Source organism: Olea europaea, chromosome 18 (assembly GCF_002742605.1).
Source record: "Olea europaea var. sylvestris chromosome 18, O_europaea_v1, whole genome shotgun sequence".
Taxonomy (NCBI): domain Eukaryota; kingdom Viridiplantae; phylum Streptophyta; class Magnoliopsida; order Lamiales; family Oleaceae; genus Olea; species Olea europaea.
The window spans coordinates 24837036-24863853 of NC_036254.1; the positions used below are offsets into that span (position 1 = coordinate 24837036).

At 38.0% G+C, this 26818-nt stretch overlaps 2 protein-coding genes across 7 annotated transcripts in view; one reads left to right on the top strand and one right to left on the bottom strand.

Moving 5' to 3' along the window:
• LOC111367892 (protein furry homolog-like) overlaps nt 1-17276 on the top strand; it is a 30415-nt gene extending 13139 nt beyond the window's left edge. The window contains exons 3-14 of one of the 2 annotated variants that reach the window (XM_022988991.1): nt 1298-1393; nt 2273-2390; nt 2456-2722; nt 7300-7401; nt 7571-7928; nt 8005-8118; nt 9104-9732; nt 9835-10031; nt 10605-10827; nt 12019-12138; nt 12720-13493; nt 13860-17276. In XM_022988991.1, the coding sequence (XP_022844759.1) occupies nt 2301-2390; nt 2456-2722; nt 7300-7401; nt 7571-7928; nt 8005-8118; nt 9104-9732; nt 9835-10031; nt 10605-10827; nt 12019-12138; nt 12720-13493; nt 13860-16928 (5943 nt within the window). In that variant the 5' untranslated portion in view covers nt 1298-1393; nt 2273-2300 and the 3' untranslated portion in view covers nt 16929-17276. Of the gene's footprint in view, nt 1-1297; nt 1394-2272; nt 2391-2455; nt 2723-7299; nt 7402-7570; nt 7929-8004; nt 8119-9090; nt 9733-9834; nt 10032-10604; nt 10828-12018; nt 12139-12719; nt 13494-13859 lie in introns of those variants that run through there. The other variant, XM_022988992.1, reaches the window with a different exon arrangement.
• Nucleotides 17277-17690: 414 nt separating this feature from the next.
• Nucleotides 17691-22132, bottom strand: LOC111367895 (amino acid transporter AVT6A-like). Of its 5 annotated transcripts, XM_022988995.1 has the most exons (7): nt 21815-21951; nt 20899-21357; nt 20662-20814; nt 19921-20124; nt 18828-19293; nt 18480-18558; nt 17691-18175 (listed from the first exon to the last, which is right to left on the bottom strand). In XM_022988995.1, the coding sequence occupies exons 2-7, from the start codon at nt 21314-21316 to the stop codon at nt 18116-18118; spliced, it is 1380 nt and encodes a 459-aa protein (XP_022844763.1). In that variant the 5' UTR covers nt 21317-21357; nt 21815-21951; the 3' UTR covers nt 17691-18115. The 5 variants fall into 5 exon arrangements, with proteins under 5 accessions (XP_022844763.1, XP_022844767.1, XP_022844766.1 ...); XM_022988999.1 differs by lacking the exons at nt 17691-18175; nt 21815-21951 and adding an exon at nt 22012-22132 and having other exon boundaries at nt 18199-18558; XM_022988998.1 differs by lacking the exon at nt 17691-18175 and having other exon boundaries at nt 18199-18558; nt 21919-22132.
• Nucleotides 22133-26818: the final 4686 nt, after the last annotated feature.

The window sequence follows — 26818 nt, forward strand, 5'->3', positions numbered from 1 at the left end:
TGGAACGATTTGTCTAGTGACTATGGCTTATGTTGGTCGTGGTGACTGAGAAGAAATGGGTTGTGGGTTTGAATTGGATTAAGTGAGAGTGAATTTTAACTGGGATTGGGAGTAATTTGGGCCACTAGTAAATGGCCCAAACGTCTTGATAAAAGGAATGGGCTTGCGGGTAATAATTATTTGTGGGTATATAGATTATTATAGAGTTGGATTAACATAAGGTGGGTTGTCTTGTATGTAGGCTGAATGTAAGTAGCGTTTGATTGTTATGGATGAAATTTATGAAACAGCACATTTAGCAGCAGCAAATGCCTAAAATTCTAAAACTGAAATTTTATTTTATTTTTATTTTTTATTTAGAAATTGACCAAAATGCTAAAACTGAATTTTTAGGCCGTGAATAGTACGATGAACAGTAAAGAATTTTTTTTTAGAAACTGATCAAAATACTAAACTGAAATTCTGGATGAACAGGACCCGCGATGAACAGTAACTCCATTATTATTATTATTATTACAAATATAGAGAACTAAAAAAAAAAAAAATGAAAAACGTTGCTTTTTACGCAAAATCTTTTCAATTGTACTGTTCCAACAAAATTTGGGAAGAAAATAAGAAGATATTTTGGATTGTATGAAAGGAAATACCCAAGATACGGCTCTAATACCAAATTTGATGCAGCACCAACGGAACAATTAATGAAGAAATAGAACAGATCTATGGGGAGAGGGAATTGAAGAGAAGAATGGGGAAGAAGAAGATTCAACAGAAGGAGAAAAAGAAAATAGGAAGAGAGGAGTTCGCCATAAGCCACCAAAAGTTTTATTCAATCATCAATTGCAAATAAATTACAATGCAAAGTAGTTTAAATATTAAAAACCTAAACCCTAACTAGATTGGGCTTGGGCCAATATTATGCCTAATAAGAATCCAAAACAATAAAGTCCACAAAATGAAATAAGGTTCAACTAGAAATAAATAAAAACGATTGGATGTCCTCATCAAATTGTCTTTAGCACTGCCCATTAAGTTACAGCAGAGAAGAAGGCCCAAATGTTATCCTGTCATACCGAGTTCCAAATTTTTCAATTTTAGCTTGACTTCTGATATAGAGACGAGTTCAATGAGTGACTTATATGTCATGAGTTTATTTTTTTTATAGAATGTGGTTAAATTATGATGTAGAAAGAAACGCATACTTTCAATCTGTAATTAATTATTTTGTAGTGTAAAGCATAATTGCATTGCAATGCGTCCTGTGTAACTGTCGTACAAACTCATTTTTTACAAATTGCAGAGTTGTTAGCCAAGTCGATTATCCTTCATTGGTAGATTTAAGGGGCCTTCTTCTGGACCTAGTTGCACAGCTTCTTGGTGCCTTGTCTCGGATCAGGTAAACAGATAACGACTCACTGTCAAATATAACATTTCATAGCTGGGGTGATAAATAATCTGCCGGTTCTAACTTTTTCATTGATGCATGAACAAGTCACCTCTGAAATATGTCAACAATCTTTGGATTCTGTCATATCCACCAATCTTTTCTTTTTGTACGTAATTGCTTTGTCCTACTACTGATGATGAATATCTCAAGGGTGCAACTTGCAGTGAATATAGAGGGAAGTGGCAGCTAACACTTACACTCAGATTTCCGATTTCCACTTTCTGATTTTTTCCTTATTCTATTGGAACTTCTATTTTTCATTTCTCTTACATTGAGGTAAAAATGAGAATAAAAAACAGCTATGATCTTAAATTTCTCTTTTCCATCTTTATTTTCTCTTGCTTTCTATTTATGGTAAGAGCCATGAATATCATTTTCCCTTCCTATACCTATTTTTTTTCCTCCTTTCTCTTTCTTTCCACTTGAACCAATCATTACTGTGAACTTTTGATTAACATGGAAATGTGCTCTCTGAAGCACACGAGATCAGGATTACCAGACAAGACGAGAATAATTGTTGACTGGTTCGCCCACCTTTATTCTCTTCCTTTCTTGGCTTCTGTTTGTGATTTTAAAAACGACACATCACGTGCTATGAGGTCTACTATTATTCTTGTCAAATTATGAGAATTGAGAGTTAACTAATTCCGATGCAAAATTGGTTTAAATTTGTATCTGCTATCAAAAATTCTCCATTGGCTTCTTGCCTACATCTGCCACTTGCCATCCAGTGTTGATGATTAGGAATGTGATTTTTAACAGTCTTTTTGTCAAGGTATGCATTAGAATCTCACTAAATTTTGTGTATGTTTCTTTTCGACTCAAAAGGTTTAGTTCTGTGACTGAGCGCTTCTTCATGGAACTCAACACTCGTCGAATTGACACCAGCACTGCTCGAAGTGAAGCACTTAGTATTATCAATGGGTTGCGCTACCTTAAGCTTGGGGTATGTGTGATTAGATTCTCTGATAATTTATGTGAAAGCATTTGTGTAATGATGGTGATTATCAGGTCAAAACAGGGCGCGGTCTAAATGCATCAGCTTCTTTTGTTGCAAAAGCCAACCCTCTAAATCGTGCTCCTCATAAACGGAAAAGTGAACTTCATCATGCACTATGCAATATGCTTTCGTACATTCTAGCTCCACTTGCTGATGGCGGCAAAGGTCAGTGGCCTCCTACAGGTGTTGAACCTGCACTTACCTTTTGGTATGAAGCCGTTGCACGAATAAGAGGGCAGCTCATGCACTGGATGGACAAACAAAGTAAACATATAGCTGTAAGTATCAGGGCAAAGGGATACAGGGGGGAAAAATCATTTTTCTTTACCTTATCTGTTTTAATTTTTTGTGAAATTTAGGCAATATTCACCATACTAGCTGGGAACAGAAAGATCTCTCCACGGATTTTAGGATCTCTAACTTTATCTATTTTAGTGCACTCTAAACCTGGAAGAAATGATGAGAAATAAAAATGCCAGTTTAAGATGCAGTTTCTTAGAATTACGTACAATCCTCCATTGCTTACTTCCTGTAGAAATAATTGTACCACGCTCTAGTAGAACAAATTTTTCTCTGGCATCATTATTTCTCAGAACAGTTCCATCCGTTGCTTTCTGACCTGTTATCTTAGCAGACTTTAGCTTTTCTATTATGTAGTCTAAAAAGGCTAATGGTGCGTTTGGTTTACTGCTTTCAAGTTGTTTTCAATTTTTAGTTTTGCAAAACATGAAAACGTGTTTGATCTGATATTTTTTAAATGTATTTTTGAAAACAAGAATACACTTATAATATAAAACTTAAAACGCATTTTTAACGTTTTGAATGTTTTCAGTGAAAATTCTGAAAACACTCAAAGCATGGAAAACAATCATTTAAATAAAATTAAAAAATTTTAAGAAATAACTTCATAAAATTTTGACAAATAAACTTTTAAAATTAAAAAAAAAAATCTAAAATTCTGAAAAAATAAAATTATAAAAATTTCTAGAAAATAAAAAATAAAAATAGCTCAAGCTCTTATATAAAAATTAAAAAAGAAATTAAATGAACACAGATAAAAATAATTTCAGTTCGCATTATTAGTTTTTATTTTTATTTCCTATATTTTGAACTCAATTAATTATTTGTTTTTATTTGAACTTTGTAGCGAGAAAAAATATTATAAGATTCATCGATTTATAATATGTATGTTAATCTTGATAATATATTAAATAAAATTGTTTTATTTTTACTGAATAATTAAGTTTCATGGAATAGAATGTCATAAAATAATTTTTCAAAATTTCTAACCAAATGCATTTTTTAGTTTTCCGTTCTGAGAAATAAATTTTTTTTTTATAGGTAATCAGAAAAATTTATTTCTTAAAAGAGAGTACACGGGAGGTATACAATCACTTTAAGCATGAAAGGAACAACATGAAATTAGGCAACCTTACAACAAGATTTTTAGCCCCTGCATTAAACCAAGTATACAAAGTCAAGTAAAATAATTCTCTTATCTGCCCTGTTGTCTTTGTTTGGTCTTCGAAACATCGATCGTTCCCTTCTCTTCATATGCACCATACAATGCATCCCGGGATAAGATTTCAGAGAAGTTTACTATCCTTATCGCGAAGTTTTCTCCTCCATGCCCGCACCACGTCTTCTATACGCCTAGGTAGCATCCAATCCATTGATTGAGAAGCCAGAATACTGTTCCAAAGCTAACGTACGCCATCACAATGAATGAATAAATGATCAATCGTCTCTCCATCCTTCTTGCACATATAGCACCACTCGGTTACGTAAAATCTTTTTCGTCGAAGATTGTCCACCGTTGACACCTGTCCCCTCATAACTGTCCACAATAGAAATGCCACCCGTGAAGGCAATTTGCTTTACCACACCATTTTCCAAGGTAATGAACTCTCACAAATCCCAAAAGGGGTTGAAAGTATGAGCGGACTAAAAAAAATCATCTCGAGCCAACCTCCACCTACTAAAATCACCCTCTCCTACCCGAATTTGTATCTCATGCAGAGCGGTCAAAAACAATGAATAATCTTCCAATTCCCAATCCTGTAATCCCCTCCCAAAAGTAATATTCCAACTATAGTCCCCATTATGAATGTCTAATATATCACCCACCATAGCAGCAGACTATAATGCAATGCGGTACAATGAAGGAAATCCCTCCTTTAACGGTTGATCGCCACACCAACTATCATCCCAAAATCCAATATCAGTGTCATTTCCCACCACAAAATTTAGTTTGTCCCTAAAATCACTCCATCCCCATCGAATATTCCTCCACAAACTCACCCCATAGGAGCCACGACCCTCAACCGTACACCAACCCCCCTCCATCACACCATACTTTGCCCTAATGATTTCTCTCAAAAAGCTCTCCCTCTCCACTCCAAATCACCACAACCACTTGCCCAATAAAGCCTTATTAAACAAAACAAGACTCCTCACTCCAAGCCCCCCATCCTCATAAGCAAACAAATAGTACCCCAATTAGCCAAATGTATTTTCCTCTCCTCCCTTAACCCTGTCCACAAGAATTCTCTTTGAAATCCCTCTAATCTATTTGCCACTGCAACCGGAATAGAAAACAATGACAAAAAGTAAGTGGGGAGATTTGAGAGAGTGGATTTAATAAGAGTAAGTCGGCCTCCCTTAGAAAGATACATACGCTTCCACCCTGCTAACCTCTTCTCCATTCTTTCCATAATACCATTCCAGATATGTGTACTTTTAAACCGTGCCCCTAGTGGGAGGCCTAAATATAACATGGGCAATTGTGCAATCATACATCCTAATATGCCACAGCCAACTCCTCCACCTTAGTGACCTCCCCAACTGGAATAACCTTAGATTTCCTCAAATTGATTTTTAATCCAGACACCACTTCAAAACATAGGAGCAAACGACGCAGGTTCCTGAATTGTTCATCATCCGCATCACATAAGATCAACGTGTCATCTGCAAATAGCAAATGAGACACCTGCAATTGGCCAACCCTAAAGCCCCTTACCAAACCCTCCGGCGTTCCGTTGACCATAACTGAGAACAAAATAGTAGAAAATTAGAAATACAGAACTGAATCCATTTACACCACTTATCCCCGAAGCCGCACCTCCTAAGCATATACAAAAGGAACCCCCAGTTCACATGATCATATGCCTTCTAAATATCGAGCTTACATAGCATCCCGAGAATTCCCAAACGCAATCTTGAATCAATGCATTCATTCGCTATAAGCACAGAGTCCAAAATCTGGCGACCTTTTACGAAAGCATTCTTAAACTTGGACACTACTTTCTCGAGCACCTCCTTTAATCTGTTCGCCAGGACTTTCGCAATAATCTTATACACCCGACAGATTAGGCTAATAGGGCGAAAGTCCTTAATGTCGGTCGCTCTCGGTTTCTTAGGGATCAACACAACAAATGTAGCATTAGAACTTTTTTGGAACCTGCCACGTTCAAAAAAATATGTAAACACATCCAAAATTTCCGATCACACCACCTCCCAACAAGCCTTGTAAAATAATAACGAGAAGCCTTCCGGTCCAGGGGCCTTATCCTCGTTCATGCTAAACACTACCTCCTTGATTTCATCCTCTTCAAAAGGTCGCTCTAACCACCCGGCATCATCCTCCGTGATAGTAGAAAAATCCAATCCTTCCAACTCTGGCCTCCCCTCAAACTGCTCCTGATATAGATTCTGATAGAAATTCACCAATTGGCTTCCAATTTCGAGTGGTTCTTCATTCTGCTCTTGGTTGTTTGTCTATCTTTAAGCCCCTGTTTGGTTGAACTTAAAAATTCAAGTCAAAGTTAATTAATTTTAACTACACATGTTATGAAATCCACAAATTTTATCAACTTTTTAACCTTACATCTCATTATTTTTTATCAAAATCTACTGAACTATGATTTTTAGCAAAACCAAATAGGGGCTTAATAATGATCTCTTCTGCTTTCAGAGATTTTCACATCTTTTCAGTTGAAATAATATTGATGACTCCTATAGATTTCTATAATAAATACTGTAACGACCTAGGTCTCGTGCCCGAACCATTATATCATAGGTACTGCCCGCTTCCCTTAGGGATTTCTATCGCGCTCGCTAAAATTTGAACCCGAAAGACTTCAGTTGAATCGGCATATTACTGCTTAGGCATGAGCCTGGATCGTTTAAAAAGGTGCATTTTTTTTTTGTAATGACCCGAGTTTTGTATCTAAGCTATTATATCATGTCCACTTTAGGAGGACATCTGCCTTCTTACCCCCTCACGACTTTATCAATACTCAACTTAAATCTCTCATAAGACACGGTATTGGGTTCAAATTTTTAAGGACGCGATAGAAAGTCATGAGGCGGTAAAATGCAGATGCCCTCTCAGAGCGGATAATATGTATAACGGTTTGGACACGAGGCCTAGGTCATTAAAAATACTCTAAATAAAAAAGTGCCATTTGATTGATTCTTTACCAGCCTACGTTTATTACAAATCCAAATTAATTTGCACTCCTTTAGGAAATTTACTCATTGTGTTTTGACTTTAACTGAGTTGTCTACTAATTTGAATTTTTCACTTTTGATCATTACTTTAACATATAATGTACATGTGCTAGACTAGTCGTTCTTTAATTAGGCACTATAATCCCGTGATTACTGAGACTCATGAACGAAAAATATTGTATTAAATGAACGGATGATTTCTATCTTCACTTATCCAACATTCTTAGTATTGTGTCCTTGATGATGTTGAGGGATTCAACACTTTATATGCGGGGTTCAATACTGCATTTTATATGCTTATCTTTTATATTCTGACTTGTGTAAACAATTCTTTGCATGCTAGGTTGGTTACCCTTTGGTGACTCTTCTGCTGTGTCTTGGTGATCCTAATTTTTTCCTTAGTAATTTTGGTCCTCACATGGAACAATTATACAAGCATCTTAGGGTAAGCTATATTTTGCATTTTTTCAAATTTTTGAGAAATGAAATTATACATAGTATCCCCCTTCCTTACAAACTGTATCATTTTGAATTGCTTGGGGGTTTGATAATTTATCTTTGATGCATTTGAGCGCAGATTCTCTGAAAGGATTTAACTTGGATTTCTGTTGCAGGATAAGAACCATCGCTTCATGGCCTTGGATTGTCTACATCGCGTTCTGAGGTTTTACTTAAGTGTTCATGGTGATTCACAACCTTCAGATCGTGTATGGGATTACCTGGATAGTGTCACTTCACAACTTCTGACAATCCTAAGGAAAGGAATGCTCACTCAGGATATCCAACATGACAAACTTGTGGAGTTCTGTGTGACTATTGCAGAACATAACCTTGATTTTGCTATGAATCATATGATATTGGAATTACTGAAGCAAGATAGTCCAAGTGAAGCGAAGGTTATTGGTCTTCGTGCTTTGCTAGCCATTGTTATGTCTCCTACAAGCCAGCATGTAGGCTTGGAAATTCTGCACGGTAACTCTTACTTATCTTGTAACTTAACACTTTTTATGTCTGATTGTCTTAATTGAAGTTTGTTTTGCATTGGCAGTCCATAATATCGGTCACTACATTCCAAAAGTTAAGGCTGCAATTGAAGCTATTCTGAGGTCTTGCCATAAAACTTATAGTCAGGCCCTTCTCACTTCTTCAAGGACCACTATAGGTAATCTTCAGGTTTATCTTAATTTTATATTCTATTAAGACCATTAGCTTGGCACACCTATATCAGATTGCATGTCATATATGTGATCATACATCAGAATATTTAATTTGTTATTTCTCGTGGTTTTTTTTGTGAAGTTTCATTTTTCTAAACTTACAACCCCCAGAGTTCTTTAAATGGTTAAAAGTCGACATTTTGTTAGGACAATCAAAATCCTTTGAATTTCTGGAAATGCAAATTAGAACAGAACTTAGTTTGTGCACAACTGTAACCACATCATCTAGAATCTAAGAGGAAACCTATAGTTTGGTTATATTGATTTTAAAGCAAATTAACAGTAAATTTCCTCAGACTATTTTGATCTGTTTTCCATTTCCATGCTGGAACTGCACCTCTGAACTAAAGTGGGTTTCTGTGTTTACCCTATTGAAAGTTGAACTGTCATCTTCTGGTGTCTTCTATGGAAATGCAAACTGCAGGTGATCTTAGTATTCAAGTCATTTAAGCAAAAGAAAATTGATCCATCTTATGGATCTGTGGCCAAGGGTCTATAGTTGGACCACTTTTGTGAAAGCACCGTGAATGTGATGAAATTTTTGTATCTTCTTAGTTTGTATTGTTCCTAGCAACTGAAATTTTGACCTGCTTCATCAGTTTAGTAACTTTAGTTGAGCATTTTTGCTTCGCATTAATTTCTTTTTGCTTCATATGGCAACCTTGAAACTTTATACTGCCTTACTTTTTATTCTGAAGTGAAATTAAGTAAAGCAGTACATTTGCAAAGAACTTGTACATGCTTGTTACACAGATATTTGGTGTGCAGAATATCTACTTGTCATGCTACCTCTTGTCCTATCGCCAGCTGAGCTTGTCATTTAACAAGTTGTGTGCATATTCTCTTTACATGCTTCTTGGATTTCTCCAATAAATTGCTTAAATTATGTTCTGCTAAAATGGGATATACAACTGAAGAATACTTCTCCAGATGCTGTTACCAAGGAAAAGTCTCAAGGATATCTTTTCCGGTCAGTGTTGAAGTGTATGCCATATCTGATCGAAGAAGTTGGCCGAAGTGATAAAATAACAGAAATCATACCCCAACATGGCATCAGTATTGATCCAGGTGTTCGTGAGGAAGCTGTACAGGTTCTGAATCGGATTGTAAGATACCTCCCCCATCGCCGCTTTGCAGTTATGAGAGGAATGGCAAACTTTATCTTACGTCTTCCCGATGAGTTCCCCCTTCTCATTCAAACATCATTAGGACGCCTTCTGGAACTCATGCGCTTTTGGAGAGCTTGTCTATCCGATGATAAGGTAGAAATTGATGTTTCTGATACAAAGCGTGTACAGAGAAATGAAGCATTCAGGAAGTCTTCCTTTCATCAGCCTCAAGAAGCAATTGAATTTCGTGCTTCAGATATAGATGCTGTTGGTCTTATATTCCTTAGTTCTGTTGATAGTCAGATCAGGCATACTGCCTTGGAGTTACTTCGATGTGTACGTGGTTTACGAAATGATATACGAGAACGTTCAATGAATGAACGTCCGGAGCATATCTTAAAAAATGAGGCTGAACCAATATTCATAATTGATGTTCTAGAAGAGAATGGGGTGGGTAACGCTTTCTGACTCCTTTATCTGAAATTCAGCTTCATTTTTAAATCTGTTTAAAAACTAGATATCAGAGGTTTAATTCACACATGTGATTCACAGGATGATATTGTTCAGAGCTGTTATTGGGATTCTGGACGTCCTTTTGATCTGAGGCGAGAATCTGATGCTGTGCCTCCTGATGTCAGTCTCCAGTCTATACTTTTTGAGAGCCCAGATAAGAACAGGTGGGCTCGATGTCTAAGTGAGATTGTCAAATATGCTGCTGAGCTCTGTCCTACCTCTGTTCAGGATGCAAAGTAAGTAAATATCTCATGGTTCTCAAACGTGCACACACATTCTCGAAGCTCATCGTGTTATGTTGTAATTGTAAATTCAAGTTGACATCTTACTCGCCAGATCCAGAATCTATGAACATAAGTTTTAACTATTTCACTTCAAATTATATTCAATGATAATATATCAAATTTTCCCAATATCATAATTGTCCTCAGTCATGATTCTCGTTTCTGATTTGGATTTGTAAAGTTACTAATTTGTATTAGAATAAGATGTTGAACTACTTAATTTAAAAGTTTAAGCTCTTAGAGAGGGCCATATATATATTACTTAAATATTTTCTTTAGCACGCCCCGTCGCGTTTGGCAGGGCTCATTTTCAAATCAAAGCCTCACACATGCACAATTTCATTAAATGAGTAACAGTAAGACTTGAACCCAAAACCTTTGCCTCATCTCATACCATGTTAATCCACTCGGTTAAAAAGCTCGTGCTGTTAGAGAATGTTAGAGAGGGCACATGTATATCAATTTAACTATTTCTTCTAGATAAGATGCTAAAAATTCAAGTCAGTTTTCATTGTTTATACGCAGGTTAGAGGTTATTCAACGACTTGCTCACATCACACCTGCTGAGTTGGGGGGAAAGGCTCATCAGTCGCAGGATACAGACAATAAGCTGGAGCAATGGCTCATGTATGCAATGTTTGCGTGCTCATGTCCACTTTCTAGTCGAGAAGGTGGAGGTTCAGTGGCTACAAAAGAACTATTCCATCTGATTTTTCCTTCCCTCAAGTCTGGTTCCGAAGCACATGTAGTAAGTAATTGCTGCCCGTCAACAATCTTTTAACGTCACTATAGATCTATGATTTTAATAGTATATTTTTCCCAGTTTTTACAAATCAGCAAACTGAAATTGGTATCACGGAAGAGGAGGCATTATATTTTATTGCACTGTTTATAATATTTGATTTACAAATAGATATAATTATGAGCTTTGCTACTTGTTCACATGAATTTTATTGATTTTCTATAAGCTGACATAGAGAGGATCATGTATACCTCAAAATTCCCGGAATTGCTGGAGGATGTCTTGTAATCAATAGTTTTCTACATGACTACGTGTCTGAATTCAAAATAACGGTGCTGATTTGTAATAAAAGCTCAAGAGACTGGACATCATGGTCGGAGCAGACAACCACTACAAAAATCTAAGCCAGTAAAGATGGGGCTGGTTTCAGGAATCAATTTTTGCCACCCTGTCAGTCCGTCACTACATCTACTGGATATGCAATGCAATCATATCCTTCACAACCACATCATGCCATATTAATTTTGGTCTACCTCTCCGTATTCTATTTGGTTTCATTAGTAGCATCACTTTTGTGAATGACAGCTTCTTTAAGTCTACATCAGACATGCCTTAATCTTATAAATTCTACTTGCCTGAATTTATGCTCAATTGTTGCCACCTGTACTTCTAGTTTTATTCTCATCTGGGTCATGACTCATGAGTGTGAAATTGGCTGGACAATTTCTGTAGTTACTTTCCATAGGTGAACATAAATTGCCATTTCCTAGACTATCTTTATTTTCTTTGTAATGTTATTGAGATGGCCTATTACATGCTGTATTTTGTTACCTTGCTGTGGCAAATGGGTCCAATGGCTCTTATCGATATCAGTAACAGTTACTCAATCATGAATCTAGAGTGTTATGCTGGCTAAATTTCAAATGAGCCTGTGTAGTGATTTACTTGTTGTGGCTCACTTAAAAACTGTATAAGGTTGCGTTAGGCATGCTCTCTATTTTCTGCTCAGAATGATTTTCGTTTTGTTGAATGCTTATTCTTCATCCATGCTCAGTCAAAAAGATTTAATTTCCATTTTCTCCTTCCATCTCCACCTCAGCCATTTTTCTTTTATGGAAAATATGACAAGTCATCTGTTATCTTTCATATATTAATCAATTTTATTTTCATCTTTCCTTTTTTTTTTTTTTTCCCCAGCATGCAGCCACCATGGCGCTTGGTCACTCACATCTAGAAATATGTGAAGTCATGTTCAGCGAGCTTGCGTCCTTCATAGATGAGGTTTCTCTCGAAACAGAAGGAAAGCCAAAGTGGAAGGTATACTTCATGACTACTCTCCATAGAAGAACTTCTTCCCTCTCTTTGTTCCTTTCTTTTCTCCACCCCTACTCTCCCCCCACGCCACCCCACCCCAACAAAAGAAAAAAAAAAAAAAATAGAAACACCCCCTTCACCCCATTAATTCTCCTCAAAAAGCCTTGTCGCCTACTTGTGGTCGACTGAGTGCATGAATTTACAAGTTCCGAGGTTACGTGGAAACTGATAAAGTTCTATGCTGGCAGTCAGACCCCCTAACACAACCCTTGGTTGTGTGAACAATCTAAGCATGTAAGCACATCATAGGCAAAGGTTTTTCACCTTTTCTATAATCAATAAACTGATAAAGTTCCATGCTGGCAGTCAGACCCCCAAACACAACCCTGTGACTGTGCCGACAATGTAAAGCCATAAAAGCACATGATAGGTAGAATCCCCTAGAACCCAGTTTGCATTTGAGGCTGAATCTCCACTTCTGTTAGTATACAGTCATTTTTATTTTTGTTTACATGATGTCTACTAAAATTATTGAACTCTCATTTGGATACACTAAAGCTAAATTGTCGATGGTGTCTATGCAGAGTCAAAAGTCTCGTCGTGAAGAACTCCGTATCCACATTGCTAATATATATCGCACAGTTGCAGAAAAAATTTGGCCTGGAATGCTAGGTCGCAAACCAATTTTTCGCCTTCATTATTTAAAGTTTATTGAAGAAACAACTAGGCAGATACTGACGGCATCTGCAGAAAGTTTCCAAGAGATGCAACCTCTCCGTTTTGCACTTGCTTCTGTTCTAAGATCTCTGGCTCCTGAATTTGTTGTCTCCAAATCAGAGAAATTTGATGTTCGAACTAGAAAGAGACTTTTTGATCTCCTTCTCTCCTGGAGTGATGATACAGGTGGAACATGGAATCAGGATGGTATTAGCGATTATCGACGTGAGGTTGAACGCTACAAGTCCAGTCAACATGCACGGTCGAAGGATTCAATCGATAAACTTTCATTTGATAAAGAATTGGGTGAACAGGTTGAGGCAATACAGTGGGCATCTATGAACGCAATGGCTTCTCTATTATATGGGCCTTGCTTTGACGACAACGCAAGAAAGATGAGTGGCCGGGTAATTTCTTGGATCAACAGCCTATTTATTGAGCCTGCCCCTAGGGCGCCATTTGGTCATTCTCCAGCTGATCCAAGAACTCCATCTTATTCAAAATACACTGGTGAAGGTGGGCGAGGAGTCACTGGACGGGATAGGCATAGAGGTGGCCATCTTCGTGTTTCTCTCGCAAAACTGGCTTTGAAAAATCTTCTTCTCACAAATTTGGACCTATTTCCTGCTTGCATCGATCAGGCAAGTCTTGAAGTTCTCTAAGTAGCAAAATGTTTTTATGATTGGTTCTTAGCAAAACTAATTAAACATTTCTTACCAAGTCTGATAGCAAACACATATCATACTTCCTTCTTCATTTTTATCTCTTTGTCAAGGTTGATCTTTTTTGTCTCGTGCTTGCGTTGTGTTACTTGTGCCTATCCAAGCACACTTAACGATCATCGCATTGGTAATTATTTAGATCTGGTAAACACTTCTGAAGTGGCTGATTTCTGAAAGCACTTTCTGTGCATGCGTTTGTTGCCTTCTTTTTCTTTTCAATTCTTCTGTTCTGGTTATTGTTGACTTCTTTTCTTAAAACGCTAATGAGTTTATATTCTAATGCAGTGCTACTACTCAGATGCTGCAATAGCTGATGGTTACTTCAGTGTGCTTGCTGAAGTCTACATGCGTCAAGAGATACCAAAATGTGAGATTCAGAGACTTTTGAGCCTTATCCTTTACAAGGTGGTTGATCCATCTAGACAAATTCGCGATGATGCTCTTCAAATGCTCGAGACACTCTCTGTCCGTGAGTGGGCTGAGGATGGTGTTGAGTGCTCAAGTAGCTATCGAGCTGCTGTTGTTGGCAACCTGCCTGACTCTTATCAACAGTTCCAATACAAGCTCTCTTGTAAACTTGCTAAAGATCACCCAGAATTGAGCCAGCTTCTCTGTGAAGAAATTATGCAGAGGCAGCTTGATGCAGTGGACATAATTGCACAACATCAAGTTCTAACCTGTATGGCCCCATGGATAGAGAATCTCAATTTCTGGAAACTGAAGGATTCAGGTTGGAGTGAAAGGTTATTAAAAAGCCTTTATTATGTGACTTGGCGTCATGGTGATCAGTTTCCAGATGAAATTGAAAAACTATGGAGTACAATTGCTAGCAAGCCCAGGAACATAAGTCCAGTCTTGGATTTCTTGATCACAAAGGGGATCGAAGATTGTGATTCCAATGCATCAGCAGAAATAACTGGAGCATTTGCCACATACTTCTCTGTTGCTAAGAGGGTTAGTTTATATTTAGCTAGAATTTGCCCACAACGTACAATTGATCACTTGGTTTACCAGTTGGCTCAGCGGATGCTTGAGGATAGTGTAGAGCCGTTGAGACCTGCTGCAAATAAGGGTGATGGTGGTGGAAACTTTGTTTTGGAATTCTCTCAGGTTCCTGCAGTAGCACAAATCACACCTGTTGTGGATACTCAGCCTCACATGTCACCTTTATTAGTTCGTGGTTCTCTTGATGGACCACTCAGGAATGCTAGCGGAAGCTTGAGCTGGAGAACAGCTGCTGTTGGAGGACGAAGTGCTTCAGGCCCATTGAGTCCTATGCCTCCAGAGATGAACATTGTTCCTGTAACTACAGGTCGGTCTGGGCAACTTCTGCCATCATTGGTAAACATGTCAGGGCCACTAATGGGGGTGCGAAGTTCGACTGGTAGCTTGCGAAGTCGTCATGTATCTCGAGATAGTGGAGATTACCTCATTGACACTCCCAATTCTGGGGAAGATGGATTGCATTCTGGAGTTGGAACTCATGGAATTAATGCTAAAGAACTTCAGTCAGCATTGCAAGGCCATCAACAACACTCATTGACGCAAGCGGACATTGCCTTGATTCTACTTTCTGAAATTGCCTATGAGAACGATGAGGATTTTCGTGAGCATTTGCCATTGCTCTTTCATGTAACGTTTGTCTCAATGGACAGCTCAGAGGATATTGTGTTGGAGCACTGCCAGCACCTGCTAGTTAATCTGCTGTATTCCCTTGCTGGTAGGCATTTAGAGATGTACGATATTGAAAATAGTGATGGAGAGAACAAACAGCAGGTTGTAAGCCTGATTAAATATGTCCAGTCAAAGAGAGGTAGCATGATGTGGGAGAATGAGGATCCCGTGGTTACCAGGATTGAACTTCCAAGTGCAGCTCTCTTGTCTGCACTCGTGCAGAGCATGGTGGACGCAATCTTCTTCCAAGGAGATCTTCGAGAAACTTGGGGAGCAGAGGCACTTAAATGGGCTATGGAGTGCACATCGAGACATCTTGCCTGCCGCTCCCACCAGATTTACCGTGCACTGCGACCCCGAGTAACAAATGATGCATGTGTGTCTCTGCTTCGCTGCCTGCATAGGTGCTTGGGGAATCCTGTACCCTCAGTCTTGGGTTCTGTTATGGAAATACTGTTGACTTTACAGGTGATGGTGGAAAATATGGAGCCAGAAAAGGTAATACTCTACCCCCAGCTTTTCTGGGGCTGTGTAGCCATGATGCACACAGACTTTGTTCATGTCTTCTGCCAGGTGCTTGAGCTTTTCTCGCGGGTAATTGACCGTTTGTCATTTCGCGACACGACAACAGAAAATGTGCTTCTTTCAAGCATGCCTCGGGATGAGCTCGACACAAACACATCGGATAGTTCTGAATTTCACCGTACGGAATCAAGGAATGTTGAACCATCACCATCGAATGGAAAGGTGCCTGCATTTGATGGAGTGCAGCCTCTAGTGCTTAAAGGACTCATGTCTACTGTTAGTCATGGTGTTTCCATCGAGGTTCTTTCACGAATAACGGTGCCTTCTTGTGATTCGATCTTCGGTGATGCAGAAACACGCCTCATGATGCACATTACAGGCTTACTTCCCTGGCTCTGCTTACAGCTCAGCCAGGATGCAGTAGTGGGACCTGCTTCACCACTGCAATGGCAGCATCAAAAGGCTTGTTCAGTTGCAGCCAACATTGCAATCTGGTGTCGAGCAAAATCACTGGATGAGCTAGCTACTGTGTTTATGGCTTATGCCTCTGGAGAGTTCAAGGGCATTGAGAATCTTCTCGCTTCTGTCTCACCATTATTATGCAATGAATGGTTCCCCAGGCACTCAGCTCTGGCTTTCGGGCACCTCCTACGGCTTTTGGAGAGAGGACCAGTTGAATATCAGCGCGTAATTCTTCTTATGCTGAAGGCTTTGCTTCAGCATACTCCTATGGACGCAGCTCAAAGCCCACATATGTACGCCATTGTGTCCCAGCTGGTAGAGAGTACCCTGTGCTGGGAGGCACTTAGTGTACTGGAAGCACTCTTACAGAGTTGTAGCTCTTTGCCAGGTTCTCATCTGCCTGACGCGGGATCTTTTGAGAATGGATTTGGTGGGACAGAAGAGAAGATTCTTCCTCAGACCTCTTATAAAGCTCGCAGCGGGCCTTTGCAGTTTGCTGCAGGAACAGGATATGGGGCGGCATCCACTCTGGCTGTGCAGGCTAATGTAAATGAATCTAATATTTCACCTAGGGAGTTAGCATTGCAGAATAGCCGTTTGATGCTAGGACGAGTACTGGATAGTTGTGCGCTTGGCAGACGAAGAGATTACAGAAGGCTGGTACCTTTCGTGACCACAGCTGGAAACCCTTGAGACACAGGATAATTTTCAATCTCATGCAAACGTGGTTTTTAAAACTGTATGCTGGAAGGTTACGGGAGCTGATCAGTGTAAATAGATATTTTGCATAGATTTAGCGGTTTTTCTAATATGTAAGATTGTGAACTGTTGATTCTAGTTCTTAGGGATTCCATCAAGCTTTCAACCTTCCATTCTTGTAGAAGTGCTAGCTCTACGTAGTTTTTTAGTAGTGTTGGACCTCCTCTGTTGTTAGCATATCAAGTTAATGTCGCACATTCTGCTGAACAGAATGGAATATCCTGCTTGTCAATGAAGCTGATTCAGTAATGGTGATTCTTTCTCATGGTATTTGCATCAAAAGGTTTTGATATAAAATTGTTCTAAAAGAAAGTTGATCTTATTATATGATGATGACTCCTTCCTTTTTATATCTTAGATTTTCAGAGTTATACACTAGTCCCCCGGGACAACCCACACGGTCCCCGGGGCAGCCCCCCCTCACATGGGCTGGCAATCTCAAATGTAAGTCGACACACACAACACTTTCCAATAATTTAGGCCATAAATTAATTGTTAGCAATATTGTCGCGCCATATTCGTAGGGGAGTTCACTATGCACGTGACAAGGATGATGATGGTAGATAAATGCAGAGCTGCAAATTATGAAATCTAATTTATGCTACCCAGGTAATATTCTTGTGTTATTTTATTTTGGTTAAGTTATGCATCCACTAAATTACATATACACGAGAGTAATCACCCGAAATTCTAATGTAAAAAACCTGGGATATAAGCTGAAAATATCAAACATAAAATGACACACAACTAGTAGGGAGAACAAAATGGTCCTGTTAGAATTTACATTGTCCCAGTAGAAACCAAACTAGGGAACCAGAATACACACAAACACGCACGCATATAACTATTATAACCTCCACGGCACGGCATACATTTATTTTCACATACATCGACCACACAATGACATAATGACACGAGACATGCCAGTTTGCATATACAACTCGATACACTTTCAGATAAAGGTACTCAACATTTAAGTTTGAGTAGAGCGTTGGTGTAATTGACGCTTGGCTCAGCAGACTTATAGACCTCATGTTCTCTGAATAAAAGCTTTATATACACCCTCAAATTATCATTATTGCTCAATACAGGACTTCCAGGTCTCGAGTTGACAAAAGAGATCATTTGTTATGAGATGGATTCTTCTTCAACAAGGCATAGGCGTCGCTATATATAGCCACCAGATTAGAAAAGACAGCAAGGACAATCATCAATGACACGAGACATGCCAGTTTGCATATACAACTCGATACACTTTCAGATAAAGGTACTCAACATTTAAGTTGAGTAGAGCGTTGGTGTAATTGACACTTGGCTCAGCAGACTTATAGACCTCATGTTCTCTGAATAAAAGCTTTATATACACCCTCAAATTATCATTATTGCTCAATACAGGACTTCCAGGTCTCGAGTTGACAAAAGAGATCATTCGTTATGAGATGGATTCTTCTTCAACAAGGCATAGGCGTCGCTATATATAGCCACCAGATTAGAAAAGACAGCAAGGACAATCATGAAAATACTTAAGATCTTGTCCCTCTTTGTAGCTATGCCATATCGATCCCTGACATCACAAGAAATAATTGAACACTTACTTTTTATCAAGATCATGGACCAAAAGAATACCAAAATAAACAGGAGAAATTTTTAGAAACAAGAAACAAAAGGTTTATTAGTAGTTGCTAGTATAAAGGAAGGATAAAGCAAAATATGGATAAAACATAACAGGGAGTGTATTTTAGAAAGTAACAGTCGAAGCTTGCAAGAAGACTAAATCTAATTTGGTATCTTCCAGTAGTTAAAAGCAGCAAAATACAGGAAACTGTAACATACTTTAGAATAACTGCAGCAGGAAAGATGAAACCGATGCAAACAGCAGCTGTTGCTCCAGTGAACTGGAAAGCATCCCATATGCTGGGTATAAAATTTGCACCCAAAAAGATGATAATGATGAGCCCAGTGCTGAGCGATGCAAATCTCAATTTGTCTGAAGCCAATGGCCTTGCAGATGGAAAGAGGAGGCCATCTAAGTTTAACCGCAGTGGATATAAAACAATGGGAAAGACAAGCATCAAGTGGGCAGCATAGCTAACACGAACAGCATCATTAAGCAGGGAGCCATATGGAATTCCTAGGTCCGTATCGAAGTTGGCAAGTACATCATCAAGTGTTGCATCACCAAATAAGAGGAATCCGAAGAGGCTAGTCAATACATATACACTTGAGCAGAGAGCAAGGGACGTTCTCACAACTGCTTTGATCTGTGTGTTGTCCTCAAGTTCATTGTCAATTGTGTGCACTGTAAAACTTCCAATTTCTCAGAATCGACAGGGCTATGTAAAGTATTACATTTCCAAAGAACAGAAAACACTTCACTTAGCGAGGGAAAAAAACATTGATAGGCCCTCAATTAGCCTTCNTGTAAAGTATTACATTTCCAAAGAACAGAAAACACTTCACTTAGCGAGGGAAAAAAACATTGATAGGCCCTCAATTAGCCTTCATGTACATTTGAATCTTATCTGTTCAAAGGCAGGTGGATATAGGTGTAAACGTTTCTCTTTACAAGTTAATGCTAGGATCGTCCAGATAACCAAAATGTCTTTGTCTTTCTAATTCTCGAGGCACATCTGATAGAAATTTGTTTTACTCAATAATATTGTTAGAACCATCAGACATCCCCTTCACTCAAAAAATATCATTTTGTTTCCTACCAGATATGGCATAACTTTGGACATAAAGAGTTTTCTTTATCATCTTTCTCTTTTAATTTAAAAGCAAGTTTCAGAAAACATAAAAGAAAGATACTAGAACTTTTTTGTATCAAATTGACCAGCAGGCAATAGGTTTTCATGCTCCTAACATCCTGAAATGAAGGAGAGACCATTGAACGAGCAATTTCATGACCAGATATGGAATTACATACCATTGTAGTGGCAAATGTATGCAGTGACAAGAACAGGAACTACAGTGAAGAGGTTGAAGAATGACGTCACACTGGTAACATCAGGTAGCAATCTAGGCATCAAAATAGTCCCATTTATCAACTTGAAGACTGTAATGCCCACAGTAATAACAAGGAAAACAACAGCTAGTGCAACTGATAAAGCAGATGTATAACTCAATGAATCTGCATTCACAAATAAATAGCACATTCAGTTTCTGGTACTGTGAAACGGTAAGTTGGAGGAGAAAAGAATAATGACTAGCAGAATCTGCAAATGTAAGGTGCATGATTAAAATAAATTAGAATTTCAAAAATATTATTCAGTGACAAGTTCTTCCTTGATGATATCCTCTAGATAGCATTTAGTGGGAGAAAGAAGTCATACTTTATTACTGAATCTATAAACAAAATATAGAGAAGAATAAATCAAGAAATCTGAAAAACGCCCCCGAAATCTTTTCTTGGAGGAATATTGGTTCATACACTTGTATCTTTCTAACACCAGGAAGAGAAATAAACTTGAAATCTCACACACACAGAATTGCATCAATCATTATATTTCCAAAGGTGTACGCTACCCTGCAATTTCAAATGACCAATCCGTAGATCCTGGTTAGCATGTCGAAGAATGGTTATGTATTATTAATTAACATAACCTTAATTATGAAGGCATTACAGTAAGCAATTGGTAATTACTAAATCAAAAAAGAAGTGACTCACCAATTCGCTTCAAGCTGGCCAATGGTGCAAATATAGCGAGGGTGGTCACAAGAAGAACAAAAAATCTTCCATTCCACCAATGCTCTCCAAACCAACCTTCCAAGACACCAGGATGGTGAATTCCACTTGATGTTGTTCCAGAAAGCACATCACCTTAATAAATACAAAGCTAATAAGTTTATTAAGGACTTGAGAACCTCCGTGAAGACAATTTCTATGTATAAATGAACGTAGTACCTATTATGATCATGTATACAACAAGCACACCAACATTGTTGACTAATACACATATTTGCAATATCATCCGGCCATACTTTCCAAATGTATCCCCCATAAGACCTCCATAGGAAACTGACTTTGATGTCCTACCAAACCTTAGCAAAAACTCAATTGAAGCCTCCGTCAAGAATGCCATGAAAATGATCACGACAATCCCAAGGATAAGTCCTAATAGCTTCATGGTTGCAGGCAATGCCATAATTCCAGCACCAACAATTGTTGTCGATAGATTAAAAACTGCCCCACTAAAGGAAGCTCCATTGAATTCATCAGACCCACTGTCTCCCTCATGATTTGTAGGCAACAATGGGGATTTCTCATCCACAATCACTTCTTTGCTCTTTTGTGATTTTTTTTGTTTACTTCCAATCGTCATTTTCAATTAGTTTGTCAAATTATTGAAGCAAAGATTAATCCCTGAAATGAATTTATAAATGATCAACCTCTTAATTTCTTTGAGCAAAAAGGAAGTTGGATTTAATGTGTGTCAAAATTCTAGAAAAAATATCTTCTTGGCAAATCTGGATAACCCGGTATTTACTATGATTATTTAAAGAATTACACGAGCTTATTTCTTTGATTTATCGATCAAAGTGCTTTGACCAAAAAAATAATAATAATAACAATCTCCAACAAAACCAATAGGTACTGATGATTTCCACGGAAACTAGTGTTTTCACAATAGAATTGAAGAACATATGCAAAGAAAAGGCTTATTCAAGGAAAACATCAAAATTGCCCTGATACCTATTCTTATCCAAATTCACAGATATTCAACGAGAAATCAAAATCATTGCCAATTATCAAGAAATTAAGCTTCAAATTTAAGAAAAATCAAAATACAAAGAAAACCTGGAAAATAGAAATAGCACACCTCCAAATAAGGGAGCCGGGAAGGAAAATAGAGAAAGAATGGTTCACGCAACGTGTTTGACGAATGTGTAATTAATAATGGAAACTTGTTGCCATTATACGTACAGTTTTCAGTATTAATACTTGAAGAAAAATCAAGCCCACAAAATTCTGCACCAACCACGGTAAATATTCTTGCAGTAAATTTGAGAAAATTGCCTGAAAATACGAAGGGCGAGCAAGTTTTGTACGGACGAAGGAAGGACAACCATTGGTGTCATTGTCATCGTTGTTTTGGCGGGTCCGTACAGATAACCCGCCAAAGGCAGCCTTCAGATAGTGGTGGTGTGGATATAAATCTTTATTTTTTTTATTATATAACTTTTGTGTATTTTTATCTTTTAAAGGAAAGAAATGTGTGGGAGTAATTAAACAAAAATAATGCTACTTAGTCTCAATCTAATTGTCACTGAATAATAGGTTAAATGAAAATGTGAACTTTTTATTAATGTGATATTAAATGATAAGTAAAATTAAATAAGTCAGTGATTTCACATTTCATTCAACATATTACTTAGTGTTATCGAGATTGGGATTGTAATCCCAATAAGACTAAACAACATTACTCATTAAAAAATGGCTTCTTAGTACAAAATGTCCATGCTTTTGATCTTTAGTGTGCAAAAGGTTTCTACGTTTCAATTTTTTACATTTTCACCTCTATTTCCACGTTTTATTGTAAAAAATGAAATTTTCATCAATTTTTATCCAATTTTGTCAATTAAGAATTATGAAATGACAAATATATCATCCTATTTAAATAAAACAAAAAAGAAAAGAAAAATAAAGAATAATTTGCAATCATACCTCTAATTTTTTAAAAAAAGTACAAATAAATCCCAAATAAATTAAATTAAAAAAATCAAAAATGAAAAGAAAAATCAACATATTGGCACACGAGTTAGTTATTCCAATGGTAACTAAACTAAGGTCCATATCTTTGGTTAGCCACTAAAATTTAAAATATCGAGTTTTGGTCACCGAACTTAGGTACATGTTTTCGATAGCTCACTAAAATTTAAAATATTGAGTTTTGATCACCGAACTTTAGAAAATGTCATACGTTACTCACTTGTATAACTGTTTAACTTTGAAAAATATCGAGTTTACAGTGAGTAATGTATAACATTTTTTAAAGTTCAATTGCCAAAACTCGACATTTTAAATTTCAATAAAGAATTGAAGACATGGACCTAAATTCAGTAATCAAAACTCGACATTTTAAACCTCAGTGACCAATTAAAGACATGTAACTAAGTTCAGTAACCATTGGAACAATTAATTCCCCGCACACAGACGTCACTCCCCTCTCACCCTACCCCCACGGACCAATATATAACCTCCGACCCAAAACCCAAACCCATACATACAAAACGCTCCATTACCAGCAATGTCGACCTCCTCCGCCCAAATGGACCCTGCGATCTGGCATGCCACCACGGGCTTCTCCTTTCATATCGCCAATGTCAATTCTCGTGTGTACTACTTTCCTCAAAGTCACCTGAAACACTTCACACTAATCAAAAATTACAACATTTTGCTTTTAAAACCCTTTTGATTTCCTGTCCAAACCTTATCGTATCCTTCCTTTTGGACCATTTTCCGACCAACCATTTGTCACAATTTGTCTCCTTTCCTCCAGTCACGTGGGCTGCACGTGGTAACAGAGAATGTTGAGAAAAGGGGTATGGATGAGAGCAATGTTGTTTCGTTTGCTAAGATTTTGACACCTTAACGATGGGGGATTCCCCAATCCGAGATTGTGTCGATTTGATTTTCTCCCAGCTTGACTTCTCGGTTGACCCGTCGGTTCAAACTCTTGGAGGTAATACATGGAAATGATCTTTGGACTGTAGCAAATTTTAACATTGGCCTTTGACTCATTAAATGAATAAAAAAAATTAAAATATAAGTTTACAGTAAAAGAGCGATTTTACCCTTCACTATACACCGACTGTTAGAAAAAATCCAAACCGACCGATCGACCGAACTTCGAAGAAAATCGACGCCAACTGCTTGAAGAACGACCGCTCAACCACCAGCCGAAAACACCAACGTTCAATCCGTACTTGCACGCTATTATTCCGGTTAGTTTTTTGCGCTCGAAGTTTATTATTACAAGTTTTAGTTTTTAGATTCATTATTTTTACGTTTATTCGGTTTAAATTCATCATCATGTAAAGTTGTTAGATTGTGGGTGTGAATGGAGTAAAAAATGTGAATTTTTTTGTAATTTTTGGACCTCTCCATCGTCGACATGGCGAATTCGCTTGCGGGAAGACGACGACTGTTAACAGTCTGCCTAATTATTGTTAACAGTCATGGGCCGATTGTTAAACAGTCAGTCCGACTGTTAACAGTCGGTCCAGTGAATGTTTAATTATTATTATTTTTTCAATTTTTATAATTAATTTATTTTTTTATTTGATTAAATAATTATGTTATTTATTTACTTATTTAATTTTTATAATTGTCTCTTATTTATATAATTTAATAATCGAATATTATCTAAAATTAACAATTTATTTTGTTCATTTTATTTTTTTTTTATGAAATAATCTTTGATTTTTTTTTTCAAATTTATTTAGATAATATATTTGTTTTCTAAATTTTTTAAAAATGTATTTAATTTGAAATTTTTTGTTCGTAAATATATTTTTCAAATGATTACAAGATTAATTTGATTAAATAATAATTATGTTAATTTTTTTTATAATTTCCTTTTTTTAAATAATTTAATAATTGAATAGATAATGTTATCCGAAATTAAAAATTTATTTTGTTCCTTTTATTTTTCTTTTATGAAATAATCTTTGATTTTGTTCTATTTTATTTAAATAATATTGGTATTCTTTATTTTTTTTTAAATGTATTTAATAAAAAAAATTTTGTAAATATATTTTCCAAATGTAATATACAAGATAAACTAAATTATTTTAATTTTTAAATTTGTATTGAATTTATTTTGTTATTAGCGTCAATGTCTTGTGTATTGTATGATAGTTATAATTCGACTGCCTTGATTTTTTGAGATTATGCGTTACTTTATTATCCATTGTTCAATGTTCTAACGTTTGAATTTTTGCAGGATGGAGTATCATTTAGATGGGGAGTTGAAACGGATGGCGGGGAAAGCTACTTGGAACAGTAGCTTTGAGCGTTTTACTGCGGTGTTAGAGCTGCTTGATGATCATCATGGAGATATGCTACGACAGTCCTTCTTGTGGCCACTGTACCAGATGCGAGAGGTGCAGTACTCAAGACGGATCATCAATGCACTTCTATGTCAACTTTTGAGGTCAATCGATGGCGATTCCCTCCACTTCGACCTCGGGGCAAGGTCGTCAGTTTCTCGATTTATGAGTTTAGCTTGATCACTAGACTGAGGATTACGGGCGACGATACAGCTATTGAGAGAAGCAATAGGCTATACGAGACGTACTTCCAGGGACATGGGTCAGTGCATCTACCCGAGTTGATGGTCGCGATTAGGGGGTGCGACCAGATGCTAGATAGATTGAAGCTTGGGTTGGTCTATATCCTCGAGAGTGTGATGAGGTGTCATCACAAGAAGACTGTCATCGACATTTTTCATTTGGAAGTTGTTGACGACATTGATGCGTTCAACAACTATCCATGGGGCTAGAGATGCTACGAAGACACCATACATGTCTTCACCAGATTACACTCGAGGCCCAGGGGGTCGCGTAAATACGATACATATGGGTTGCCCTTAGCGGTGTAGGTAAATGTTTAATATAATTAAAGTTAAAGTTTTAGTATATTACATTTATGCATAATAAGTGTATGTGTTGCAGATTTGGGTGTATAAGACAGTCCCTGCACTGGGAGCCCGTTTCGCGAAGCGAGGGGAGACACGATGCCCTCAAATGCATCATTAGAGATCGTCGCGATCGGAGGGATGTCCCACTGGGAAACAGTTATCGGCCCTCCTCGACGATCCTCAGGTATGTATTATGCATTTGTGATTTACATTATACGTAGTTTAAATCTGTTTACATTATCGTTAACTAGTTCACATGTCTATGTCAGCTTGAAGTCATACCTGAGTTGATGTCGTCAATGGAGGAGGAGGCTCCGGGTCTTGTGTGGGATGTAGGTGTTCTGCACACCGAAGACGAACAGATGTCTGATCCGAGTGTGGACCGAGATTGGGTATGTGAATTAAATATAATTTATTGAATATCGTCGACGTATAAATTTATTTAATAATTTTTAATATTATTTATGCAGGAGGGCGGTCCAGCTGATCGACGATCACCTCCGCCGAGGGTATCGTTGCCACCATTGGCATCACCTCTGTCGAGGGCATCGTCGCCACCATTGGCATCGCCACCGTCGAGGGTATCTCCTTCTCCCTCGTCCAGACACGTCCCCCATGTATCGCCGACACACATTGATGATTTGTATGCCCGTCTGGATTTATAGCGGAGGAGGTCGGCGCGCTACGATGAGAGTCGATGGAGAGGGTCGATGATCGGGGACGAGAGTTAACCGGGAGGGTCGACGATCTAACGGAAAATGTCGACTATCTGACAGGGAGGGTCGACGATATGGGACGAGAGTTGACAGGGAGGGTTGACGATCTATCCCATGATGTTGGAACGCTACGGTCTTGCGTTGTCGACCTTCAGGATGCGGTAGCGACACTTAGAGGAGATTTAGTCGCTAGGCGATGAGGGGACAGAGAGGATGGTGGAGATGATCGAGAGGATGGCAGAGATGGTGATGGAGAGGGGGGTCACCCACATTTTTGGCATGACAAGACATTAGAGTCATTCTGGTTGTTTATGGAGGGGGATAGAGTGGCCCCGATGGGAGGGACAGATGAGGTGGCAACGGAAGAAGGGGCCTCGAAGGGCGAGAGGACGCCCATCGTGATTGAGGGTAAGAGACATGCTGTTGATGAGACGGAGCAGGTGGTCGGCAAGAGGTTGAGAGTGCC

Excerpts from the sequence above, each read along its gene's own strand:
- LOC111367895 (XM_022988995.1), bottom strand. The coding sequence starts at position 21,316 with ATGACGATTGGAAGTAAACAAAAAAAATCACAAAAGAGCAAAGAAGTG. Across the intron at positions 20,125-20,661 it reads GGCCAGCTTGAAGCGAATTG|ATTCATTGAGTTATACATCT; the intron begins GTGAGTCACTTC and ends TTGTGAATGCAG. Across the intron at positions 18,559-18,827 it reads CCTGCTGCAGTTATTCTAAA|GGATCGATATGGCATAGCTA; the intron begins GTATGTTACAGT and ends TTGTGATGTCAG.